Source organism: Hemitrygon akajei, chromosome 19 (assembly GCF_048418815.1).
Source record: "Hemitrygon akajei chromosome 19, sHemAka1.3, whole genome shotgun sequence".
NCBI lineage: Eukaryota > Metazoa > Chordata > Chondrichthyes > Myliobatiformes > Dasyatidae > Hemitrygon > Hemitrygon akajei.
The window spans coordinates 17,206,793-17,229,036 of NC_133142.1; the positions used below are offsets into that span (position 1 = coordinate 17,206,793).

At 38.9% G+C, this 22,244-nt stretch overlaps 1 protein-coding gene across 4 annotated transcripts in view; it reads left to right on the forward strand.

The window, feature by feature from the left end:
- Positions 1-17,609, forward strand: part of hdac11 (histone deacetylase 11) — a 105,579-nt gene extending 87,970 nt beyond the window's left edge. For all 4 annotated transcript variants that reach the window (XM_073072162.1, XM_073072160.1, XM_073072161.1 and 1 more), the window contains 2 exons: positions 11,253-11,431; positions 13,832-17,609. In XM_073072162.1, coding sequence (XP_072928263.1) covers positions 11,253-11,431; positions 13,832-13,996 — 344 coding nt within the window. In that variant the 3' untranslated portion in view covers positions 13,997-17,609. The remainder of the gene's footprint in view (positions 1-11,252; positions 11,432-13,831) is intronic.
- Positions 17,610-22,244: the final 4,635 nt, after the last annotated feature.

A 22,244-nucleotide genomic window follows, 5' to 3' on the forward strand; every position in this document is an offset into this window, starting at 1 on the left:
TCATAACCAATTTCTAAGTTGATGGCTGAGGAGTCACCTGTCCATTTGATGCTTTTATTTATCTAGATTGTTTGGAAATTGTGACTTTAATTTTCTTCCCTGGCTAATGTACCTAACAGTCCTCAATATGTAAGCTTAGATCATTTCCACAGAAAAATTCACTGCCAGCATCAAAGATTTTGGATTAGAGGCTAAATGTTCTGTTCTCATGTCATAGAGGAATAAGTAATGAGTCAAACGAGCTTTCATATATATCTCATATGTGGTGGTCATTTCGTTTGTATCTGCTTGTTGGCTTTATGCCCTACAAATATGGGAAGTACCTACTTTGGCACTATTTGATCCACAACTAGCTATCTTTTTGATTAGTGTCAGATAAATTGTGGGTTTCTATGTTACCTGCAGAGTCTGTAATATTATCCTGTAATGTGTGTAAGTGTTGGAATGCTGTACAACCGCTTCACTTAAAAGTTTGTAGATGCTGATTCTCCTTAAATTTCCTTTGCTTGTGGCTGAGAAAATCTATATTACATTCTCTATCATGCTGGATTTGGGAGGCTGCACATGTCAAAGCTGTCAAATCATATATAAGGATTATTTTGTTTTTAATTCATTCTGTGCTCTTGATGAACGACAGAGCAGTCTCAAAGGACCAGATGCCGACTGCTGCTGCTAGTTCTTCTTTTTGAGCTTTTCTATTCAAATTATATTTGTCATTGAAATAAATTATTACAAAGGCTAAAATCCACATATAACTACATTAGTTCCTACATTTTTATCTGCTATTTATCAAATTGTGTAAAGTGGACAACTTAACTTCTACTGAGAAGGGACAAGGGATTGCATTGTAAAATGCTTATTTTATATGATTCAGAATTTTGACCTTTCCTCCTTTAAAATATAATTTATTGCTGAATTTCAAATAAAATTAAAGCAGATGGCACAAAAATTCAACAAAAATTGGAATGGAATTGTGCCCATTCACTCATCAGCAAATGCTTTGTCTACAATAGCTGAGCACCATTTCAATGGAAATGAAAATCAGATTTCTCGAACTTGCAACTGATCTGCAGTGTCAACTTTACAGCCAGATGGCAAACTGAAAATCTACTCTGAAAGTTTTTATTTCTTCAAAACTTCCAAATGAAATTATGTTCAGATTCTGCTGCCTTCAAACCAGTCCTTTAATCCTTTAAACAGGAGACGAATAGTCAAAGTGACATCTGTGATCAAATAGAGTGAATAGGTTTGAAATTCATTTAAACACAGAGATCTCTGTTCACTTTCAGAGTAAGTAACATTAAACCAAAAATAATGACTCCTGCAGCAGACAATGGGAGTTAACATGCATTCACTGTTAAGAATACAACTATAGCTGCAAACCTCGGCAGTATTCAAGTTCCGTTTAAGAGGATCAATGCAATATGTTAAATACTGCTATCTGCTCAATAATTGTTTTGGAATCATTAACACTTTCATTTCCAATTATTGTAAAATGTGTGCAAAGAGGAAAAACATGTATTTAGATACAAGAAATTCCTTTAACGCTGGAAATCAAATCAATATGCTCCTAACCTTGGCCTCGATATGTCTTTGTGCCTTGGAACCTTGATTTTCTCACTTCCATCCCCCAGTCACTTCAGGCTAGCAACAGCACCTCCTTCACAATCTCCATCAGTGCAGGTGCACCCCAAGCCTGTGGGCTTAGGCCCCTGCTCTACTCTACACTTTAATGACTGTGTGACTCAGCACCACTCTAATGCCACATTCAAGTTTGCTGTCAGCACCACTGTTGTGGTCTGAATCAAAGGAGGTGATGAATCAGCATGTCAGAGGGCGATTGAAAATCTGGCAGAGTGGTGCCATAGCAACCTCTTTCTCAATGACCAAGGAGCTGATTATTGACTTCAGGAGAAAGAAACCAGAAGTCCATGAGACAGCCCTCATCCAAGGATCAGAGGTGAAGAGGGTCAGCAACTTTAAGTTCCTCGGAGTTACTATTTCAGAGGCCCTGTCCTGGGCGCAGCACAGAAATACAATTATGAAGAAAGCACAGCAGCACCTCTACTTCCTTAGGAGATTGCAAAGAACTTCTTTAGGAGTTTGCATGACAACTAAAACTTTGAAAAACATATATAGATCTGTAATGGAGAGTGTATTGACTGGCTGCATATTAGCCTGGTATGAAAACATCAATGCCTTTGAATGGAAAATCCTACAAAAAGTAGTGGATACGACCTAACCCATCATGGGTAAAGCCCTCCCCATCATTGAGCACATCCAGATGAAATGCAGCATCCATCAAAGGGGATCCTCAAAACCCAGGACATGCTCTCTTCTCACTGCTGTCATCAGGAAGAAGGTACAGGAGCCTCAGGACTCCCACCACCAGTTTCAGGATCAGTTATTACCCCTCAACCATCAGGCTCTTGAACCAAAGGGGATAACTTCAATCTACTTCACTTGCCCCCTGTTCCCACAGCCAGTGGACTCGCTTTCAAGGATTCTTCAGCCCATGTTTTTGATATTTATTGTTTATTAACTTTCTATTAATATCTCTTTTTTATCAGCACAGTTTGTTGTCCTTTGCACACGGGTTGAACGGCTGAGTTGGTGCAGTCTTTCATCGATTCTGTAATGGTTATTATTCTATAGATTTATTGAGTATGCCTGCAAGAAAATGAATCTTGGGATTGCACGTGGTGACATATGTTTAGTTTGATAATAAATTTAATTTTGACCTTTTTTTTTGAACACAATGCTGGAGGAATTCAGCAAGTCAGGCAGCACCTATGGAAATGAATAAACAGGTGAAATTTCAGGCCGAGACCTAGTCAAAATCTTGACTGTTTATTCATTTCCATAGATGCTGCCTGACCTGTTTAGTTCCTCAGTGTATTGTGTCTGTTGCTACATTTATAAAGCAGCTTTATTGCCCTTAAGATCCCAAAGCTCTGTAAAATCCATTTACTGTTTAATATAGGCAAACATGATAGCCAATTTAGTCATGTCCATAAACCACCATCGAGGAAAGGAATGAACAGAACAGTTTCTGTAGATGCTGAAAATGCAAAGTAACACACACGAAATTCTGGAGGAACTCAGCAATTCAAAATTCAAAGTAAATTATTTAAGTACATATGCATCACCATATGCAATGCTGGAATTCATTTTCCTGCAGGCATACACCGTAAGTACAAGAAACAATTAAATCAATGAAAGACTGCAGCCAACAGGATGGACAAACAACCAATGTGCAAAAGGCAACAAATTGTGCAAATACAAAAGAGATAATAAATAAATATGCAATAAATATTGAGAACGTAAGATGAAGAGTCCTTAAAAGTGAGTCCATAGTTTGTGGAAATGGTTCAGTGATAGGGTGAGTGAAGTTATCCCCTCTAGCTCAACAACCTGAAGGCTGAGGGGTAATAAGTATTCCTGAACTGGGTGGTGTTGATCCTGAGATTTCTGTACCATCTTCCGGATGGCAGCAGTGAGAAGAGAGCATGGCCTGGATGGTGGGAGTCCTTTTTGATGGATGCTGCCTTCCTGCGACAGCGCTCCATGTAGATGTGCTCAAAGGTGGGGAGGGCTTTACCTGTGATGGACTGGGCTGTATCCATTACTTTTTGTTAGGACACAAAAGTAAGGCAGCATCTATGGAAAGGAGTAAAGAATTTGGGCCGAGAACCTTCATCAGGGCGGGAAGAAAGGTGGAAGAAGCCAGAATAGGAAATTGGGGGAGGGGGGAAGGACTACAAGTTGGATGGTAATAAGTGAAGGCGGGGGGGGAATGAAGTAAGAAGAAATAAAAGGCTGAAGAAGAGGAATCTGGTAGGATAGGACAGTGGGCCATGGGAGAGAGGGAAAGAGGAGGTGCACCAAAGGAAGGTGATAGGTGAGGAGATGAGAAGGGGTAAGAGGGAAACCACAATTAGGACTGGAAATAGAGAGAAAGAGGAGGCCGAGAAAGCACCGGAAGGTAGAGAAATCAATGTTCATGCCGTCAAATTGGAGGCTACCCAGATGGGAACATCAGGTGTTGCTCTTCCAACCTAAGAATGACCTTGTCGTGGCAGTAGCAGAGGCCGTGGACCAATATATATGAGAATACTGAATGGGACTAAAATGGTTAGTCACCTGGAAATCCTGCCTGTTGCAAAAAGAGCCAAGGTGCTAGACAGAACAGCCCCTCCAATCCAGGTCACGTCTCACTGATGTAGAGGAGGCCACGTCAGTAACACGGGTGAACAGTTTGAGGCCCTGAATGTAGATGAGGAAGGAGGTGAATGGGCAGGTGTGTTTCAGGGGTATGTGTCGGGAGGGGGGAATGGACAAGGCTATCACGGAGAGTGTGATCCCTGCGGGAAACAGGTTGGGGGGGGGAGGGTTAAAGATGTGTTTGGCGGTAGGATCTCGTATTGATGATTAGTTCGCTTGGAATTGTAGTATTGGAGCTGTAGTCATTAAACAATGATCTGTCGTTACTATCCAAGTGCTCCAGAGATGAGTGTAGGGCCAGGGAGATGCCACCCACTGCAGATCTGTTTTGGTGCTTGGTGAATTGTAGTGTCTCAAAGTTGACTGGGAAAGTGCAGTTGAATGTGTGTAATGACCAGCCTCCCCAGGCTCTTCAGGATGATACAACTCAGAGCCACAGTGCAGTCGTTGTTCAGGCATCTTAATTTTTTTTTAGGTACTGGGAGGAAAGTGGTCTTCTGAAAGCAGGTGGAATGCTGCTGTACATAATGTATTTGGATTTTTAAAAAGGCCCCTGTAAGGTTACCGCCTAAAAGCGTACTATGCAAGATACGGCTCATGGGAATGAGGGCAATATATTAACAGATGGAAGATTGGTTAACAAATGGGGGACAACGAAAGGGGATAAATGGGTCATTTCAAGCTAGCAAGCTGTAACTAATAAGGTACATTAGGGGGTCTGTCCTGGGGGAATCATTTATTTACAATCTGTATTAATGATTGAGATATAGGAGCGAAATGTAATATTTTTAAGTGTGCATTCAATTCAAAGCAAAGTGGAATAGAAAGCTACGAGGAGAGTATAACAAGTTTTGAAGGAAATATAGACAGGGTAGATGATGAGCAAGAAGAAGACTGAGGAGAGTAATGTGAAATATGTGAGATTATCTACTTTGGCAAGAAGAATAGAAAAATTGAGAAAATAATTTGCAGTGATTTCAACCCATGCCTTGTAGTGGGCCCCACACAGGGTCTGCATCTTCACTAAACACTGCTGACACATCTCTTCATGGTGTGTTCTGTACAGTATTTAGGCTGTGGGACGGAGACTTAAGATACCGCCTGTAACTTTCTAACAGTTCCTACTGTCAAAAGGTTATTCGCTAATTCAAAGTGTATTTGACTAAAACAAAATAAAAATTTAAAAAGCTAAAAATGTTAAGATGAAGTTTTAAGTATAAAGTTGGTTTTATTTAATTGCCAAACGCATATGTAAATGGAGGTAAAGAAGAAAATAAAACAAATTATTTTCTAAACCTGCCTTCTAAGTGAAGATTGGAAACACTATCAGGGACGCTAACCATGCCATCCCACACTGCACTTTGGGAAGTCCAATCACCTGGCTGTACTTCTACCCCCAGCATAAAGGCAGAGATTGAGGACCACAGCACCACTGGAAAGAACCACAGAAGTATGGTCAAGGGAGACAGATGAGCACTTACAGGACAGCTTTGAATCAGTGGACTGGACAATATTCAGGGATTCATCTTTAAATCTGATTGAATACATCACAGTTGTCTCTGACTTCATCGTGACTTGTGTGTGCCTTTGAGAACATACAGGACGTACCCAAATCAAAAGCCATAGATGAACAATGAGAATCATAGTCTGCTGAGGGCTAGATCTGTAGCATTCAAGACCAGTGATCCAGAAATATACAAGAATTCCAGGTACAACCTATGAAAGGCTATTTTAAGAGTGGGGAAAAAAACAATTCTGATTGAATAGGACTGAATCGGATGCACATCAGCTCTGGTAGGGGTTGCAGGCTAGTACTTCTTAAAGATGAAACATAATATCATGAATGTATGTGATGCTTCAGCGGCTGGTGGAGTAGTGGCATCAGCGCTGGACTTTGGAGTGAAGACTCTCGAGTTCGAATCCAGCTTGCCCCCTTGCACGCTTTCCATCTGTACTGGGTTGAGCATCAAGCTGGCAACTCGGCCTCATAAAAACGAGAAAGCCTGCTTAAAAAAAACACCATCATGATGGCATCCCGATGACTCCACTCGGAGTTAAGGGCTTTCTTCTTCTTCATCACAGATGAGCTCAATGCCTTTTATGCACGCATTGAAGGGGAGAATAAAACTCCCCTTCATCCATCTGTTTCTAAGGACAATGGGTGATCATCATCACAAGCCTGGGTGGAAGGTATGGAGATCCTGAGATGCCCAGTTGTCAAGATCCCACTCTCAGCCTCACCAGTGTACCAAAGGAAAGCTTATGAAGCAATGCGTTTGGCACCAGTTTGGCTGCAGGAGCTGCTGATGAAGAGGAGCACAGGAGTGAGATAGATCAGCTGGTTGAGTGGTGTAGCAACAACAACCTTGCACTCAACATCAGTAAGATCAAAACATTGTTTGTGAACTTCAGGAAGAAGTCGAGGAAACACACATCAGTCCTCATCGAGGGACTGGCAGTGGAAAGGGTGAGCAATTTCAAGTTACTGAGTGCCAACATCTCTGAAGTTCTGCCCTAGGCCCAACATGTTGATGCAGTTACAAAGGAGGCACGACAGTGACTATATTCATTAGGACTTTGAAGAGATTGGGTTTGTTACCAAAGACTAGCAAATTCCTACCGACGTACTGTGGAGAGGACTCTAACTAGTTGCATCAGTGTTTGGTGAAGAAGGGCCACTGCACAGGATCAGAAAAAGCTGCAGAGAGTTTCAAACTCTGGCAGCTCCATCGTGAAGGACCACATCACCCAGGACCTGCCGTCTCCTCATATCTACCATCAAGGAGGAATACATATATTTTTTTATGATTTTAATTGATAGTGTATCCCACTGTACTGCTGCAAAACAACAGATTTCACAACATATGCCTGTGCTATTAAACCAGTTTCTGATTATTACTGGCTGGCTATTACAAATCTGAGGGGCATCACTGACCAAGAGAGTTCAACAATTCGTGGAACTCTCTTAGGCTTGGTATGTCTTTCGGAAAAGAGAATTGAATCATCTGACCTTCAACATGTTCCTGATATCCATCTTGCATTGCACAGGCACAGATGTCTAGAAGATACCTCTTTGTAGTTTATCATTAGCTGTGGCAGGTCTTCTGGATTCACTGCTAACTCGTTTCAGCCTATTACCTAAATGGTGTGACGCTATTAAATGCTGGTATACAGGGAGATGTGAGTGAACTTGTACACCAAAATAAAAATGCGATGTTACATCTTCTGGTGGAACATGCAATTATAGTTACAAGTACAAGTGTAAAGAAGTCTTGATGCAATTTTACCAGCCCTTGTGAAACCGTGTGCAGGCCTGGGTTCCTTACTTAAGGAAGGATATACTTGTTTAGGAGGCAGTGCACAAAAATTCATGGTATTGATTCCTGGGGTGGTGGTTTTGTCCAGCAAGAAAAGTATAACTGGAGTGAACAAATGGAGTTTAGAAAAATGAAAATGTGATCTCATTGACGTATAGGAAGTTCTCAAGGAGCTTGCCAGGGCAGGTCTACCTTAGAGTGGAAGCCTTGAAATTGGGAGTATAGTCATTGGATAAAGAGACAGTCACAAGGTGGAGATGAGGCAAAATTTCTTTATAAGGTACTGAAACTTTGAGTCTTAGACTTATATTGCATGGAAACAAACCCTTCGGCCCATTGAGTCCACTCCAGCCGTCAACTACCCATTTTCACTAATCACGAATCCCATTTTGATCCTCCCCAAATCCCCATCCACTTCTCTCAAATTCTACCAAACTCCTGCTCTCTGAGGCTAATTTACCATGGGCAAATAACCTAATTCCCATGTCCTTAGGATATGGGAGGAAACCAGAGAACCTGGCAGAAGCCCACATGGTCACAAAGTTGTGCAAACTCCGCAATGGTAACACTGGAGGTCAGGATAGAACTTGAGTGACTGGAGCAGTGTGCTCTATTGAAGGATCTTATGGTAAGTGAACCCTTAGGAGGAAGGGATCAAAATATGATAGAAAAGTTTGAGAGGGAGTGAATCTAAAATAGGATATATTGATATTATGATTGGTAACTACAGAAGCATGAGAAAGGGGACAATACCAGGGATGATAATAGAGCAGCAATAGCTGGAGCTACTGGAGTAATTCAGAAGCCATAGGTTTATTTCATCTCAAAGAATAAGTATTGTAAAGGGAGGATGAGGCAACGGTGGCTGACAAAGGAAGTCAAAGACAGCATAAAAGCAAAAGAGAGTGCATACATTTTAGCAAAAACTTTGAAAGCTTTCAAAATTCATCAGAAGGCAACTAAAATGCAGTGAGAGAAAAGATGAAATATGAAGGTAAACTAGCCAATGATTTAAAAGAGAATAAATTGTTTTTTCAGATACATACAGAGTAGAAGTGAGGTAATGATGAACATCAGATCACAGATAAATGATGTTGAGGAGATGGTAATGGGGAACAAAGAAATAGCAGACAAACTGAATGAATCAGTCATCATTGTGGAAAATGCTAGCAGTGTGCCAGAAATTCGAGAGTCGGGAGGAGAAGTGAGTGTAGTCACTATTACTAAGGAAAAGGTGCTTGGGAAACTGAAAGATCTGAAGGTAGTTATGTCATCTAGACCAGATGGATTACATCCCAGAGTTCTGAAAGGGGTAGCTGAAGAGATTGTGGAGGCATTAGTAGTGAATTTCAAGAATCACTCAATGCTGGAATGGTTCTGGATGACTGGAAAAATGCAAATGTTGCTCCACTGATTAAGAAGGGAGGGAGGCAAAAGACTGGAAATTATGGGCCAGTTTGCCTGACTTCAGTGGTTGGCAAGATGTTAGAGTCCATTATTAAGGATGGGGATTCGGAATACTTTGGGGCACATGATAAAACAGGCCAAAGGCTGCATAGTTTCCTTAAGGGGAAATCTTGCCTGACAAATCTGTTGGAATTCTTTGAGGAACTAACAGCCATAATAGACAAAATGTTGACCTGGATTTTCAGAAAGCCTCTGACAAGGTGCTGCTCCTGAGGCTGCTGAAGAAAGTAAGAGCCCGTGGTATTCCAGGACAGATAGAGGATTGGCTGACTGGCAGGAGGTAAAGAGAGAGAATAAAGAGCCCTTTTCTGGTTGGCTGCGAGTGATTAGTGGAATTCCACAGTGGTTAGCGTGAAGCCCTCTACTTTTCTCAATATGTGTTAATGTGTGACAGAATTGATGGCTTTCTGGCAAAGTCTGTGAATGGCACGAAGATAGGTGGAGGGCAGGTAATGTTGAGGAAGCAGGGAATTTGAAGAAGAGATGGTATACATTTTAAGGAAGTGTGTGGTTATGCACTTTGAAGGAATAAAGGAAATTCTATTTTCTAAATGGAGAGCAAATTCAAAAATCGGAGGTGTAGAGGGACTTGGGAGTCCTTGTGCCAGATTCCCTAAAGGCTAACTTGCAGATTGAGTGGGTAATAAGGAAGGTAAATGCAATGTTAACATTTAGTTTGAGAGGACTAGGATATTTAAAAGCAAGGATGTAATGCTAAAACATTATAAGGAATTAGTCAAACTGCGCTTGGAGTATCGTGAGCCCCATATCCAAAAAAGGAGGGTCCAGAGGAGGTTCCTGCAAATGAAAGGGTTAACATATGAGGAGTGTTTGATGGCTCTGGGCCCATACTCACTGGAGTTTTGAACAATGAGGGAAAATCTCATTGAAACCTACCAAGTACTGAAAGGACTAGATCAAGTGAGTGGTCGTGGAGAGGATATTGCAGTAGTGGAAGAGTCTAGGACTAGAGGTCACAGCCTCAGAATAGGAGGAGGTCTGGTCTCTTTAGAACAGAGAAGAGGAGGAATTTCTTTAGCTGGGGGTGGTGAATCTGTGGAATTCTTTGCCACAGGCATCTGTGGCGGCCAATTCATTGAGCATATTTGAAGTGGAGGTGGCTAGGTCATTGATTAGTAAGGGTGCCGAATTCTGTAGGGAAAAGGCAGGAAAATGGGATTGAGAGTGATATTAAATGAGCTATGATCAAATGGTGGTGCATTCTCAATGATCCAAATGGCTAATTCTGCTTCTATGTCTTACGGTCTTCCTAGCTGCGCTACTCTGCTGTCATTTGGCATTCATCTGGTTAGTTAGATTTTGGTTAGACCATTCATTGGGCTAAAGAAATATATAAAGTTATGGGATGAATTGGAAAGCGGAGTTAATCCATAATCATATCGAATGTTAATCTTAACGAAGACCTTTTCACATCCTGTGATTCCCTACATTTATTGCTGTGTTTTGGGTGGATTTTTCTTTCTTCCAGACACTTGCATGTCAGCATTTTTCTGCAAAACTCCTTGTAATAAATCCATTGGAACCACATTAACTGTCTAAAAATCATTACATATAATATGCAGATTACAGACTATGCACAGGGTATGCAGATAGTATATCAGATCCTCTACTTTGATATACAGAAAGAAAAAGGGAAGAGACAGGCATTTGATGAGCCAGCTATTTGCAATAATTTGGTATACAGTTCTGCATTTCTGCGATCCTCTCCATTCATCATTTCTTGAACTTCCTTCAACTTTACCATGCAGAATTATTTTTTGTTGTACCTTGCCAGCCAAATAAGGCATTCTTGTCTTTATGTTCATTCAGTTGCCACTGAATTTACTAAATATCCCTGTTTCTAATGAGAACGTTAGTTGTAGTATCAGTGTTCTTTATATTAGTGGTCAAATTCTTCATTTTATTGTTTGAGAAAAAAAATTGTGCATTAATTAATTGAAGATAAATTATAATCGTTGATGATGCATATTAGTACTTTATGCACATTTAATTCTTTTGAAATCCATGCATGATTTTCAATCAAAAATAATTTGTCATTGTGAGATCTAACATTTTCAAGTGAATAATCTATCATAAAGTACATTTGTTAATAATGTATTAAATAACTGTTTGGGGATTTTAATTTGTATTGTTTTCCACAATGTTAAAAGATTTATTTTGTTTTGAGTTAGCTATGTGAAATGATTGATTGCTGAAAATAGTTTATTCATGAATTGTTACCAGGAGCCATCAAGTGGAAAATTGAGCTGGAATGGGACACGGAGGATTCAGAATATCTGCAGAAAGTGAAAACACATGTGGCAAAAGCATTGAATGAAGTCACTCCAGACATCATTGTGTACAATGCAGGCACTGACATCTTAGATGGTGATCAGCTGGGAGGACTGGCTGTCTCACCTCAGGTTTGTGAGATCAATTCAGGGGAGCCCAGCTGTTTGTACTTTGCATGTAGATGAATGAAACAACTTTGAAAATAAGTTATCCCTTAAAAATGCCTTATGTTGAAATACACCCCTGCCCAGTTAAACACAGAGACATGTAGTTGGGTGGATTAGCAAGTTTGCAGATGACACCAAGATTGGTGGAGATGTAGACAATGTAAAGGACCATCAGTGAATATAGTAAGATATGGGCAGAGAAGTGGCAGGTAGAGTTTAATCCTTGCAAGTTTGAGATGTTATAATTTGGAGTCAAATGAAAGGAGAAAGCATACAGTTAATGGTAAGCCACTTAAAAGCATTGAGGTACAGAGGGATCTTGGGGTAGTGGTCCATAGTTCACTGAAAGTTGTGACACATTTGGATAAACTGGTAAAGAAAGTGTATGGAATTTTCCCCTTTATTGGCAGAGATATTGAGTTAAAGTGTAAGGAGGCCATACTGCAGCTTGCAGCTATGTAAAGCTTTAGCCAGACAACACTTGGGAGTATTGTTTGAAGTTCTGGTCATCCCATTATTGGAAGGATGTGGAAATGGTGCAGAAGAGGTTTACCAGGAAGCTGCCTAGATTAGAGGATAGAAACTGTGGAGGCGGTTGAGATTAGAGGGTGCAAACTGTGAGGAAGTCACACCACTTTCAGGAAAACTTGCACCACTTACACCCCTCTTTACATCGGCAACACAGCCGTGGAAATGGTGAGCAGTTTCAACCCCCTGGGAGTGCACATCTCGCACAAATCCTCATGGTCTCAGACCACATCCTGTCAGGAAATCTCACCGATGCCTCTACTTTCTGAGGAGGCTGAAGAGAGCTGGCCCATGCACGTCAACACTCAAGTCCTTGCGCAGATGCACAGTAGAGAGCATCCTAACGTGCTGCATCACTGCATGATCAGGAAGCTGCACTACGGCGGCCAGGAAAGTTCTATACCGAGTCGTCAAAACTGTCCAATGAATCCCCAGCACCAGCCTACCTGCTGTCAAGGGCACATATGCAGAAAGGTCCTGGAAAAGGGCCAGTAATATCATGAAGGATCCTACCTACCCTGCTCTGGACTGTCTGTCCCTCTCCCTTCAGGGTGGAGGCTACATAGCAGCAATGCCAGACTCAAAAACAGTTACTTTCCCCAAGCTGATCAACACCTGCACCCACTACTTTATCATTTCCTGTCAGTTACCTAATATACAGACACTCATGTGCTTAGCATCATTTTATGGGCATACAATCAACCTATGTGTAGAAGCTATCTTAAGTGTTTATATTTATCGTGTTTTTTATTATTATTCTTGTTTTTTTTCTGCAGTGTCAGATAAGGAATAATAATTATTTTGTACTGGAAATGAGATAGAGTTTATTTTTTAGTTGTGAGAGGCACAGATTGGGTCGGTAGGCAGATACCTTCCCCAGGAGAGAAATGTGAAACACCAGAGTTCATGCTTTTAAAGTTAGAGGGAGTAAGTATAAAGGTGACATATGAGGCAAAGTTTTTGTTATGCAGAGAGTGCTAGGTGCCAGGAATGGGTACTGGGGGGTAATGATGGAATTAGACATATGAATATGAAGAGAACAGAGGGATGTAGATGATACCCAGGAACAGGACATTTAGCATCAAGATCAGCGCAACATTATGGGCTAAATGGCCTGCCCAGTGCTGTACTGTTCTTCATTCTAAATTAAAATTCACCAGCATTGTTTCTCGTAGAAACCTAATGGAATGCTTCGTTATACTTAGCTATTTTTCTCAATTCAATGTTATCTGTTCCATGAGTTTCATTAGCTTAAGCAAGTGATATATGTAATTTCTGCTTTTGTATTATGCATTACATCATGATGATTTGACATTTCTTCCTCTCCAGAGTTAAAATGAATTTTGTGAATCCATTCCTCATTTTTAGTTAGTTTTGTTCTTAGAATTTGCCACAATTGCTACTGACCGCTATGTACATGATCCGTAGGAAAGTTACAGCATTTTAAAATAAATGCTTCATATGCCACTTATTCAGATGCATATGTTCTTAAAATCTCTTTAACTATTAAATAATTATGCTTGTCTATGATTTGTGGATAAATGAGTATACCGATTTCTGTTCAAATTAACAAAAAATAATTACTGCTTCACTACTACAAAATCAATTTATATTTGCTAAAGAGCTTATTATCCTATAATTTAATCTTGGCCATTTCAATATGATTGTGACTTTACAAAAAATCTGATTCATAATTGGAAATAATAGTATAATACTCATAAAAGATATAATAGCAATTGCATTTTGCCTTGCCTTTGGGGAACAATAATTAATAATGATACAAACTAAAAAAATTTGTGTTGTAGTAATTTAAATATTAATTCTTTTTTTCTCTAGGGAATTATTAAAAGGGATGAAGCAATTTTTGAGGCAGCCCGCAAATATAAGATACCCATCCTGATGGTGACGTCTGGAGGCTACCAAAGGTCCACAGCCCGGATCATAGCTGATTCTATTCTTAATTTGCATCGTTTGCAACTCATAGACCAAAGGCTGATTTAGGAGGATTGGATGACTATTGACTTAGCATGTCTAATGTGGAACCTTTTTATCAGCTACAACACCACCACTGTCAATGCAAAAAAAAAGTTAGTTTTGTGGGGAAAAAAACATAATTTAAATACTAAAGTTACAATGTTCTATAATCTGTCTTAAAGAGAGTTATAAATATTAATAAAGTAAAATTGCAAGTAGGTTTATAATTATTAAAATCTTAAAGGAACATTCCTCTCTGGTGCAATAAGGACATGATTTTTTTTGTAAAAAAACATAGATACTAAAATATACTTGGCTCTGTGAAGGATCTATATAAATGTAACTTTTATCATAAGAAAATAACTTGAGAGTTTTTGTCTCACCCTGATACAAACTATGTTTTTATTATGCTTGAAACACTGTTTTGTGTCAGTGTGATATTTATATCTAGATACTAACCTTCTTGATATTCAGACTGGAGGAAATAGTGATATAAGGTGAGCACCAGTTTCAAGTTAATAGTTTTGTTACAGTTGTAATAGAATGTATCAGAAGAAATGTTTAACTGCAGAAATATATTGGAAATTTTTATCAAAATGCTACTGAAGACTGAAAGTCTATTTTATTGCCCAGCAATCTATTTGTAAAGGAATGTGCCTTTAAATGTAAGATACTTAGCTTCTTGTTCTCAGACTTTAAAAAAAATTATTGTGTTCTGACATAGGGTAATATTTTAATATGCATCTTTCTGTTTGCCCTACAAAAATTGCGCTATATATTAATACTAAGTAATTAAGTTCAGTAATCACATTTTAAACACTATTGGAGCATGATTCCTTCATTCACATCTGGCACTGAATACATATTTGATTCTTCATTTCTGTTGGATGCATTTTATCACTAATCTCAAATTTGAGGATTAAATTCAGTTTGGGTCTATCAAAATCTAATTTTGTTCAATTGAAAAGCAGCTGTCAGCAAAATAATAGAAAGAAAATTCAAGCAACTGTTTAATATGTAGTGAACTTGCCATTGTTGGTTTGCTGTTCAGCATGGAAAAGGGAAATATCTGCCCTTTAAAGTTTTATAAATTTGTCTCGGTAGACTGCACCTTGAAATCTATGCCCTTTCCAGTCACCAAAGGGGAAAACAATCTGGAGATGGTGTTGAAAACTCTGCATGATTTTATCGAATTAATATTTGGGAAGGTTCCCATAAACAGGCACAGGATCAATTATATGGAATGAATATGTGTCAGTTGTGAATCCTCAGTGCATTACTCAATGAAGCTCATAATTGATTTTCTTGCTCTTAAGACAAGAAAGTGTTAATATGATTCTCTAAACTGTTAAGATCGAAGAAAGGTATGCAGAACTGCCAGGGTCTTTTCTTTATAGAGCATCTTTCAAGATTGCAATAGATCCCGGAAAATTGGGACCGATATGGGGCTATTATGCAGAAGCTCACAAGTATCCTGATCATTTCATAGAATTGACTTCTGGTTTGGAGAACGATGTGATTGAAATCTTTCAGAGTTGGTTGAACTAAGGCGTAAAGGGGCATGTGACTGCAATTTTAAATTTGCACATCATTACTCTTACCTACCATATATTTGATGTAAATTTTGAAGTCACTAGATTTAAGAATCTTAAATTACTTAATTATCCTGAAGGGGGTTATGAATTGCACATTGGACACTTTTACTACTTCATTTATAAATATAATTCTATATAATTGTTATTCTCTATCAGATAACTAAATACTGTGTTAAAGTACAAAATAATATATTTTGAAAAACTTTGCATCACATTTGAGGTATATTTAACATGTTATTATGATCTAGGTTATAAATCTCATTTTATAGCAATCATGTCAGAAGGTTGTGGGTTCTGGGTTTGAGCATAACCATCTTGGCTGGCATTTTTGGAGATTACATCTTTGGGATGGGATGGTCCCATCTGCTCTTTCAGAGGAATGTTTCAAAGCGTGACAAGGAGATTGACCATGAGGCTCCAATATCTATCCCTCACTCAACATCACAGAAAAGGGATCATAGTACAATTTTGTATATTTGTTTGTGGGACTTTGTTTTGTACAAATTGGCTGCAAGCTTACTATATTAAATTAACAATTATATTTCAAAATACTACTTTGACTGTAAAGTACTCTGAGATATTTTGAAGTGGTGAACAGCTGATGCACCATCAATAACTCTCCGAGACGTGAGACGAGATATAGGCTTTTATTGGCTGGAAGAAAGAACAAGCAGCAACTGACCACCACACAACATCCTGGAGACTGAGGGCAGGGCCCAGGCTCCAATCGCCTTTATACTGGGGTCCGTGGGAGGAGCCACGGTCAGTGGGAGGAGCCACAGGAGCAGTCAGTGGGGTGGGGAGGCATGTTCAGACAGGTACCGGTATATGTAGTTCACCACAACAGCATTATGTAAAAGCAATTTTCCCCCTTTTAAAGAGCTGATGTGTGGGTGGATATGGGAAGCAGGCAGGAGATTGGGGCTGAAAAAGAAAATGAATCAGCCATGATGAAATGGTGGAACAGGCTCGATGGGCCAAATGGCCTAATGCTGCTCCTATAACAAGTATGACATAACTTGGAAATATTTTGTTAAAACTTTGATTTCAGTTGAATATAAAATGAACATCGTTTGGTTTAAAGTCACTTTTTACTGCTGGGAAGTTTGGTGAATCTGGATGACTCCTTTACTGGAAGTAAATGCCTCCAAATGTTATTATTCATTTGGGATGAGGATATTTAAATTTGTGCAATGCACAGCAAATTATGATTGAGCATCATCCAACCCATCTTTTTTAATCCAGAGTCAAGTATTCTTTTGCTTTGAGAACGAGTCCAGATACTGCATTTTGTCAGCTGCAAAGAGATAAAGACTTGCATTTAGAAAGAATTATTCATATTCTTACCAGGGCACCCAAAAGAGTTCATGCAGTATTTTTGACTGTGGTCTCTCTTTGTTATTATGTGGGAAACAAGGCAGCCAATTTGCACCCAACAACCACACACCGATGGCAGTGTACTGGAAAGTAAATTTCCTGTAATTCTGAAAGATATTGTATTTATGATCACTGATTGATCAGTGAATTCTGTAACATATTTTAATGTTGCATCATGTCATGATAATAGTTTCAAAGCCAATTTCAGATGAGCAAATAGGCCTGATTGCATTCTAATGTTAGCACTAAATTAATGATGCACAATTGGTCGTGTTGGTCTCCCATTAAAGTAATGGAAGGGACTTCGGGTAATTAATTAAACTGAAGGTACACTCAGTCGATTCTAAAAGTTTGGGTACATAGCCTGTCACAGTTGAGGAGGTGCTGCTGGTTTAATAAAATAACGAGTGATATTTTTCCGTCAACCACAACTAAGATTAATTGTTGATTTTACTGCTATTTGTTGTGCTACAAGTAAAATGTATTTATAACAGTATAGAATGGTATACCATCAATATTGATTTAGAAAGCTTCATATAGCAAATCTACAGGTAATGTTTCAATTGGAGACTTAGTAGCATTGTATGTTACTTAAGTACAAAGAAAATGATTTAGATACCTTTTCTGAAAATAAGCAATCAGCTAAGTATTAAATCATTGCTAAACTATTGATGGTGTTTGCCTAAATTTATTTTCAAATTTAAGAGATGTTTCATGGCAAGTTAGCATTACAACATTGGAAGGCTGATACATTGCATGTGTTATGAAGATTCTCATTTGCAAATCAGTGTGGAACAATAAAGAAGCTGTTATTTTCTCATAACCAGAAGTCATGTCAACCCATGGAATTGTGGGACAGTCCTCAAGCTATAGTGACTGTCCTCATTAATTATTTCTTGATAGATTTTTATACAGTATTTGTTTTCTTCTGTGAATACAAGTAGTTTTGAATAATTAATATTCAGTAACTAGTGAACGGTTGTAGGCTGTGGTCAGTAAATAATGCTACAATGTTGAGAGGAAGATGGTCATAGATTACAGGATGATATTCCTCCAAGAGGCTCACAACCTTGTCATAGGTTTTGGAGGCTTGCGTGCCTCAATGACCCAGAGAGCTACGGTGGCTGGAGCCAGGCTTTATGCTTTAGCATTTGGTAGGGTCACCCATGCCAGGTCAAAGGGTAGAGACCAGACTAAGAGTGGTCCACCAACCCTCCATGTTTGGAGGTTCAGCTTGGGGCTAACAACCCTGACTGGTAAAACAAAATTGTTACAGAAATAGCAATGAAGACTCCTTCCACATCTGACTGTGATGGTATTCCTGATTCTCCAGCTGGAACTTGAATCTGACAGTAGTGAAAACCGAGAGGAAGCTATTGACATGAAGGAAGTCCTGAGCGCCACCAGAGATGGAAGACTTTCATTGCTGCACTAAATGCCAGCAGCATAATGGGCAGTGAGAAGACAAGATAAAATTGATTATTTGGTAAAATGGGCAGAACAGTGGTAGATGGAATTTAATCTTGCTAAGTGTAAGGTAAACCACTTTGGGAGAACTAATAAGGATTGCCTATGCACAATGAATCACGGGGTCTTTGAGATTATTGAGGAAACCTGCAAGTGCAATTGTTAGTGAATGTGACAGGTCCGTAGTGTGACCAATAAGAGATGTGGAGGTTCTTGTGCAACTTCGGTTAGGCCACACTTTAGGAAGGACTTGGTTGTATATGAGAAGGTGCGGAGAAAATTCTCCAGGGTATTGCTTAGGAGAAGAGTAGGCTTGAATAGAGGTATTCAAAATTTTGAGCGTATAGTTATTGTAGGACACTCTTCCCCATAGAGGGGGTATCTAAAACTACAGGGCAAGAGGTGCATTGAAGATCCAAGGAAAAATATTTTCATTCAGAAGGTGATTGCAATCTGGAAGGCTCTGCCTTGATGGGTGCTGGAGTTAAGTACTAACACAGCATTCAATGAACATCTAAACAAGCACTTGAATTAACAATGTATAGAAGACCATGAACCAACTACTGGTAGCTGGGATTGATATGGTTAGGACCTTGATGCATAGGGGACTGAAAGCCTTGTTCCTGTACTACATAGCTAATGTCGTGCATTGTAGGAATTTTTGGAGAATTTCTTGACAATCGGGGATCTTGATCCCATAGTATTAACTAACAACAGTAGGCAAATGCTTATGTTGCTCTGATACTGATACAGATATTATTGGTGGCTGCATTGTTAATTCCAGCAAGTGCAATGTGATGGATACTGGAAAAGTCAAAATACTAAAGTAAATGATTTAGTCATTATCACTTTGATGCTTTGTAGGCCCTTGTTGTTTGCAAATTGACTGCACTATTTCTTGAATTCTAGCCGTCATTAAGCTTCCAAAAGTTGATTGGCCATGAAGTATTTTAGGGTATGCTGAGTTGGCATAGGTCTAGAAATGTGTTTTCTTGACCTCTGGGGATAGTTTAGCCAAAGACACCTGCTTGCCTCATTAATTTCCGAATGATAGGGTGGGGGGGGGGGTGTTGTGGAACAGTACAAATATTTCACTTCTTGTTTGTCAAGCTTTTGATTACATAACTTTTCTAGAGAAATAAACTGCATGGATTTTCCTGACAGAATCACTCAATTTTCTTTATTATATACAGCAGAAAGTCAAAATAAAGTAAATCTTTCCTATTTTTTTCCTCATTTAGACAGAATAAAAGCATCATGATTTATCAAAAACTTGAACAATATAAATAATTTTTGAACAATCCTCTTTCAAGTTAATACTTCAATAAACCATGTATTGGGAAAGAATTAATTCTAATCTGTATTAACACCTAGGTGTTATATATAGTGAAGCATTTAACAGAGCAGAAATTTCTTATCACTGTGCAAAGTATGTAATTTTACTTTCAGGTTTCAGTAGGAACCATTTGTGGAACATAGAATGGTATAGCTTTGGAATATGACCTATAGGGCATGATGTCTGTGTTGACCATGGTGGCAATTTAAACTGCACATCTGTCCCTATATTGCTCAGTTGCTTGCCTGTTAACGTGTCTATCTAAATGCCCCTTAAATGTTCCTATGGTTTCTACTTCCACCACTTCCAGGCACTTAACACACTCTGTGAATAAAATAAACTGTCTCATAAATCTCTTTTAACTTATCCTCCCTCAACTTAAATTCTATGCCCTCGAGTATTTGATATTTCCACTCTGAGGAAAGATAAATGCAATTAATTATGGCAATGTATTGCAATAATAATTTGAACATCAATTTTGAAGTTCTTTATTTTCTTAAGTGATGTTTCTATATTTTGTAATTATTGTCTTCAAAAAGAATGCAGTATGCTTATGGTGTTTATCTTCATAACCAGAAACATCTCTGGTGTTCTCCAACAGTATCTCCTTTTGCTGTTTATGTATTTGTGCGCAAGATGTGGATGTCACCACTTAGGCTAGAACCTGTTATCCATCCCTAATTGATTTTCTGAATTGAGTGCCTAGCTAGTCCATTTCAGTTGTCAATCAAGATTCAACCACACTGGTGAATCTGGAGTTAAATATAGATGAGTCAGGGGAAGGATGAGAAAGCGTGAATGTTTTTTCAATAGTTTGAGTCTCATAGTCACCATCACTGATAATAGATTGCTCTATACCAAATTTAATTAACTGCTTTCATTTTGATTTGCTTGTTGCTCTGATGAAATTTGAACTTGTGACACTAACTTAACGAAGCAGATCTTTAGGTACAAACCCAATATCAATTCACTCTATCATATCCCTGTTTGGTTATTACCTTTAAACATTCCTAAAGATGAAAGGAATCAATGAGCCTTATTTTTTCCTGGCTAAAAATATTTCAAAGTGAAAAAATAGAACCTATTAAACTTGTGATTAGGCTAACATAAGCAACTCAAGATTGTTAGAAATAAAAGCAGCTGAACATAAAATATCTTCTCCATTTCCTTAGGGATAGGTATGCACAGAATCCTGTGCATAATTCAAGAATAAAATCTCTATTGCCTGCTCCAGTAACAATTCCATGGCTCACATAAGCAGAACTGGATATAATGAATAAATGTAATGGAGTGGAAAAGAAAACATAGCTCACTTCATGAGTTAGCAAGACTGATGGGAATTGCAACAGCAAGATAAACAAATATGGAAGTATTTCCTTTGGTTGATACTTCGAGTGAAATGAGTATATCCAAAAATAATGCAGTCATAACCTTGCTAGAAGTTCTGACGCTTCACATTTGATGATGACGAGGGGAAACTGCATCCAGTGATATTGGATGTTATATAATGCTTCATTCCACACCATTTATACTATTTCTAATGGCCTGCTCTCTAAGTAGTGATTTGTTTTTCTATATTTGAGAAATGTTTCCACACAGGGCATTATATTTCCTTTGAAGTAGTACAAAATACTTTTATATTACCATGCAGTTGGGAGCATACAAGTAAGCAATGAATAAATAAATCTTGTAAGTGAGCAAATGATTTAATCAACATGGCAGACAGTAACATCACAATCAGTGCGCTGTTTTGCCTTGTTGCTCTCCCCTCTCGCTGTGGAAAGGGTGACACCTCTCTGTCCCTTGTTACAGAGAGAGAGAGAAACAGTGGCATGTCGAATTGTTGGACTGCAGATCATGGTCTCCCTTTGGGGACTTTTCTATTGCTTGCTTGGTGGGTGATGGTGCTGATGCTTCCTGCTGAAATAGAAGGGGGAGAGGGTGCTTTGGAGTTCTAGTGATTTACTGTCATTGTTTGGGGTTCTGTTCTGTTTTCGAGGATATCTGCAAAGAGCAAGAATTTCAGGTTGTATACTGTATATATTTTCTTGATATTAAATGGAGCCATTAAACCATTAAATGATAATTACGTATCCATTCTTATGCCTTGAAGATCCTGTCAAAGATGTACAGTGGGATGGAAATTTCAAAATGGCTGTAACTTTAAAAAAAATGAAAATAGAAAACTAATTGAAATTGAATAAGGTGAATAATAGAATCAAAAGGTTGGGCAATACTTTGGGGGGAGAGAGAGCCTGTGGTACGTCGTATGCCAGGTGAAACGCAGAGTCTTTGGGGTAACTGCAAGTCTGTGTCTTCGCTATTGCTTTGCTCACGCTTGAGTGCTGGGTGGTGGGTGCCAATACTTTTTTTGCCGATGGGGGAGGGGGGATTGTTGCTGCCACTTGCGCACGGGAGGGAGGGGATCTGGGGGGGGGTACTTTGGGGTTCTAACATTTAACTATCATTCATTCTTTGGGGCACTCCTCTGTTTTCGTGG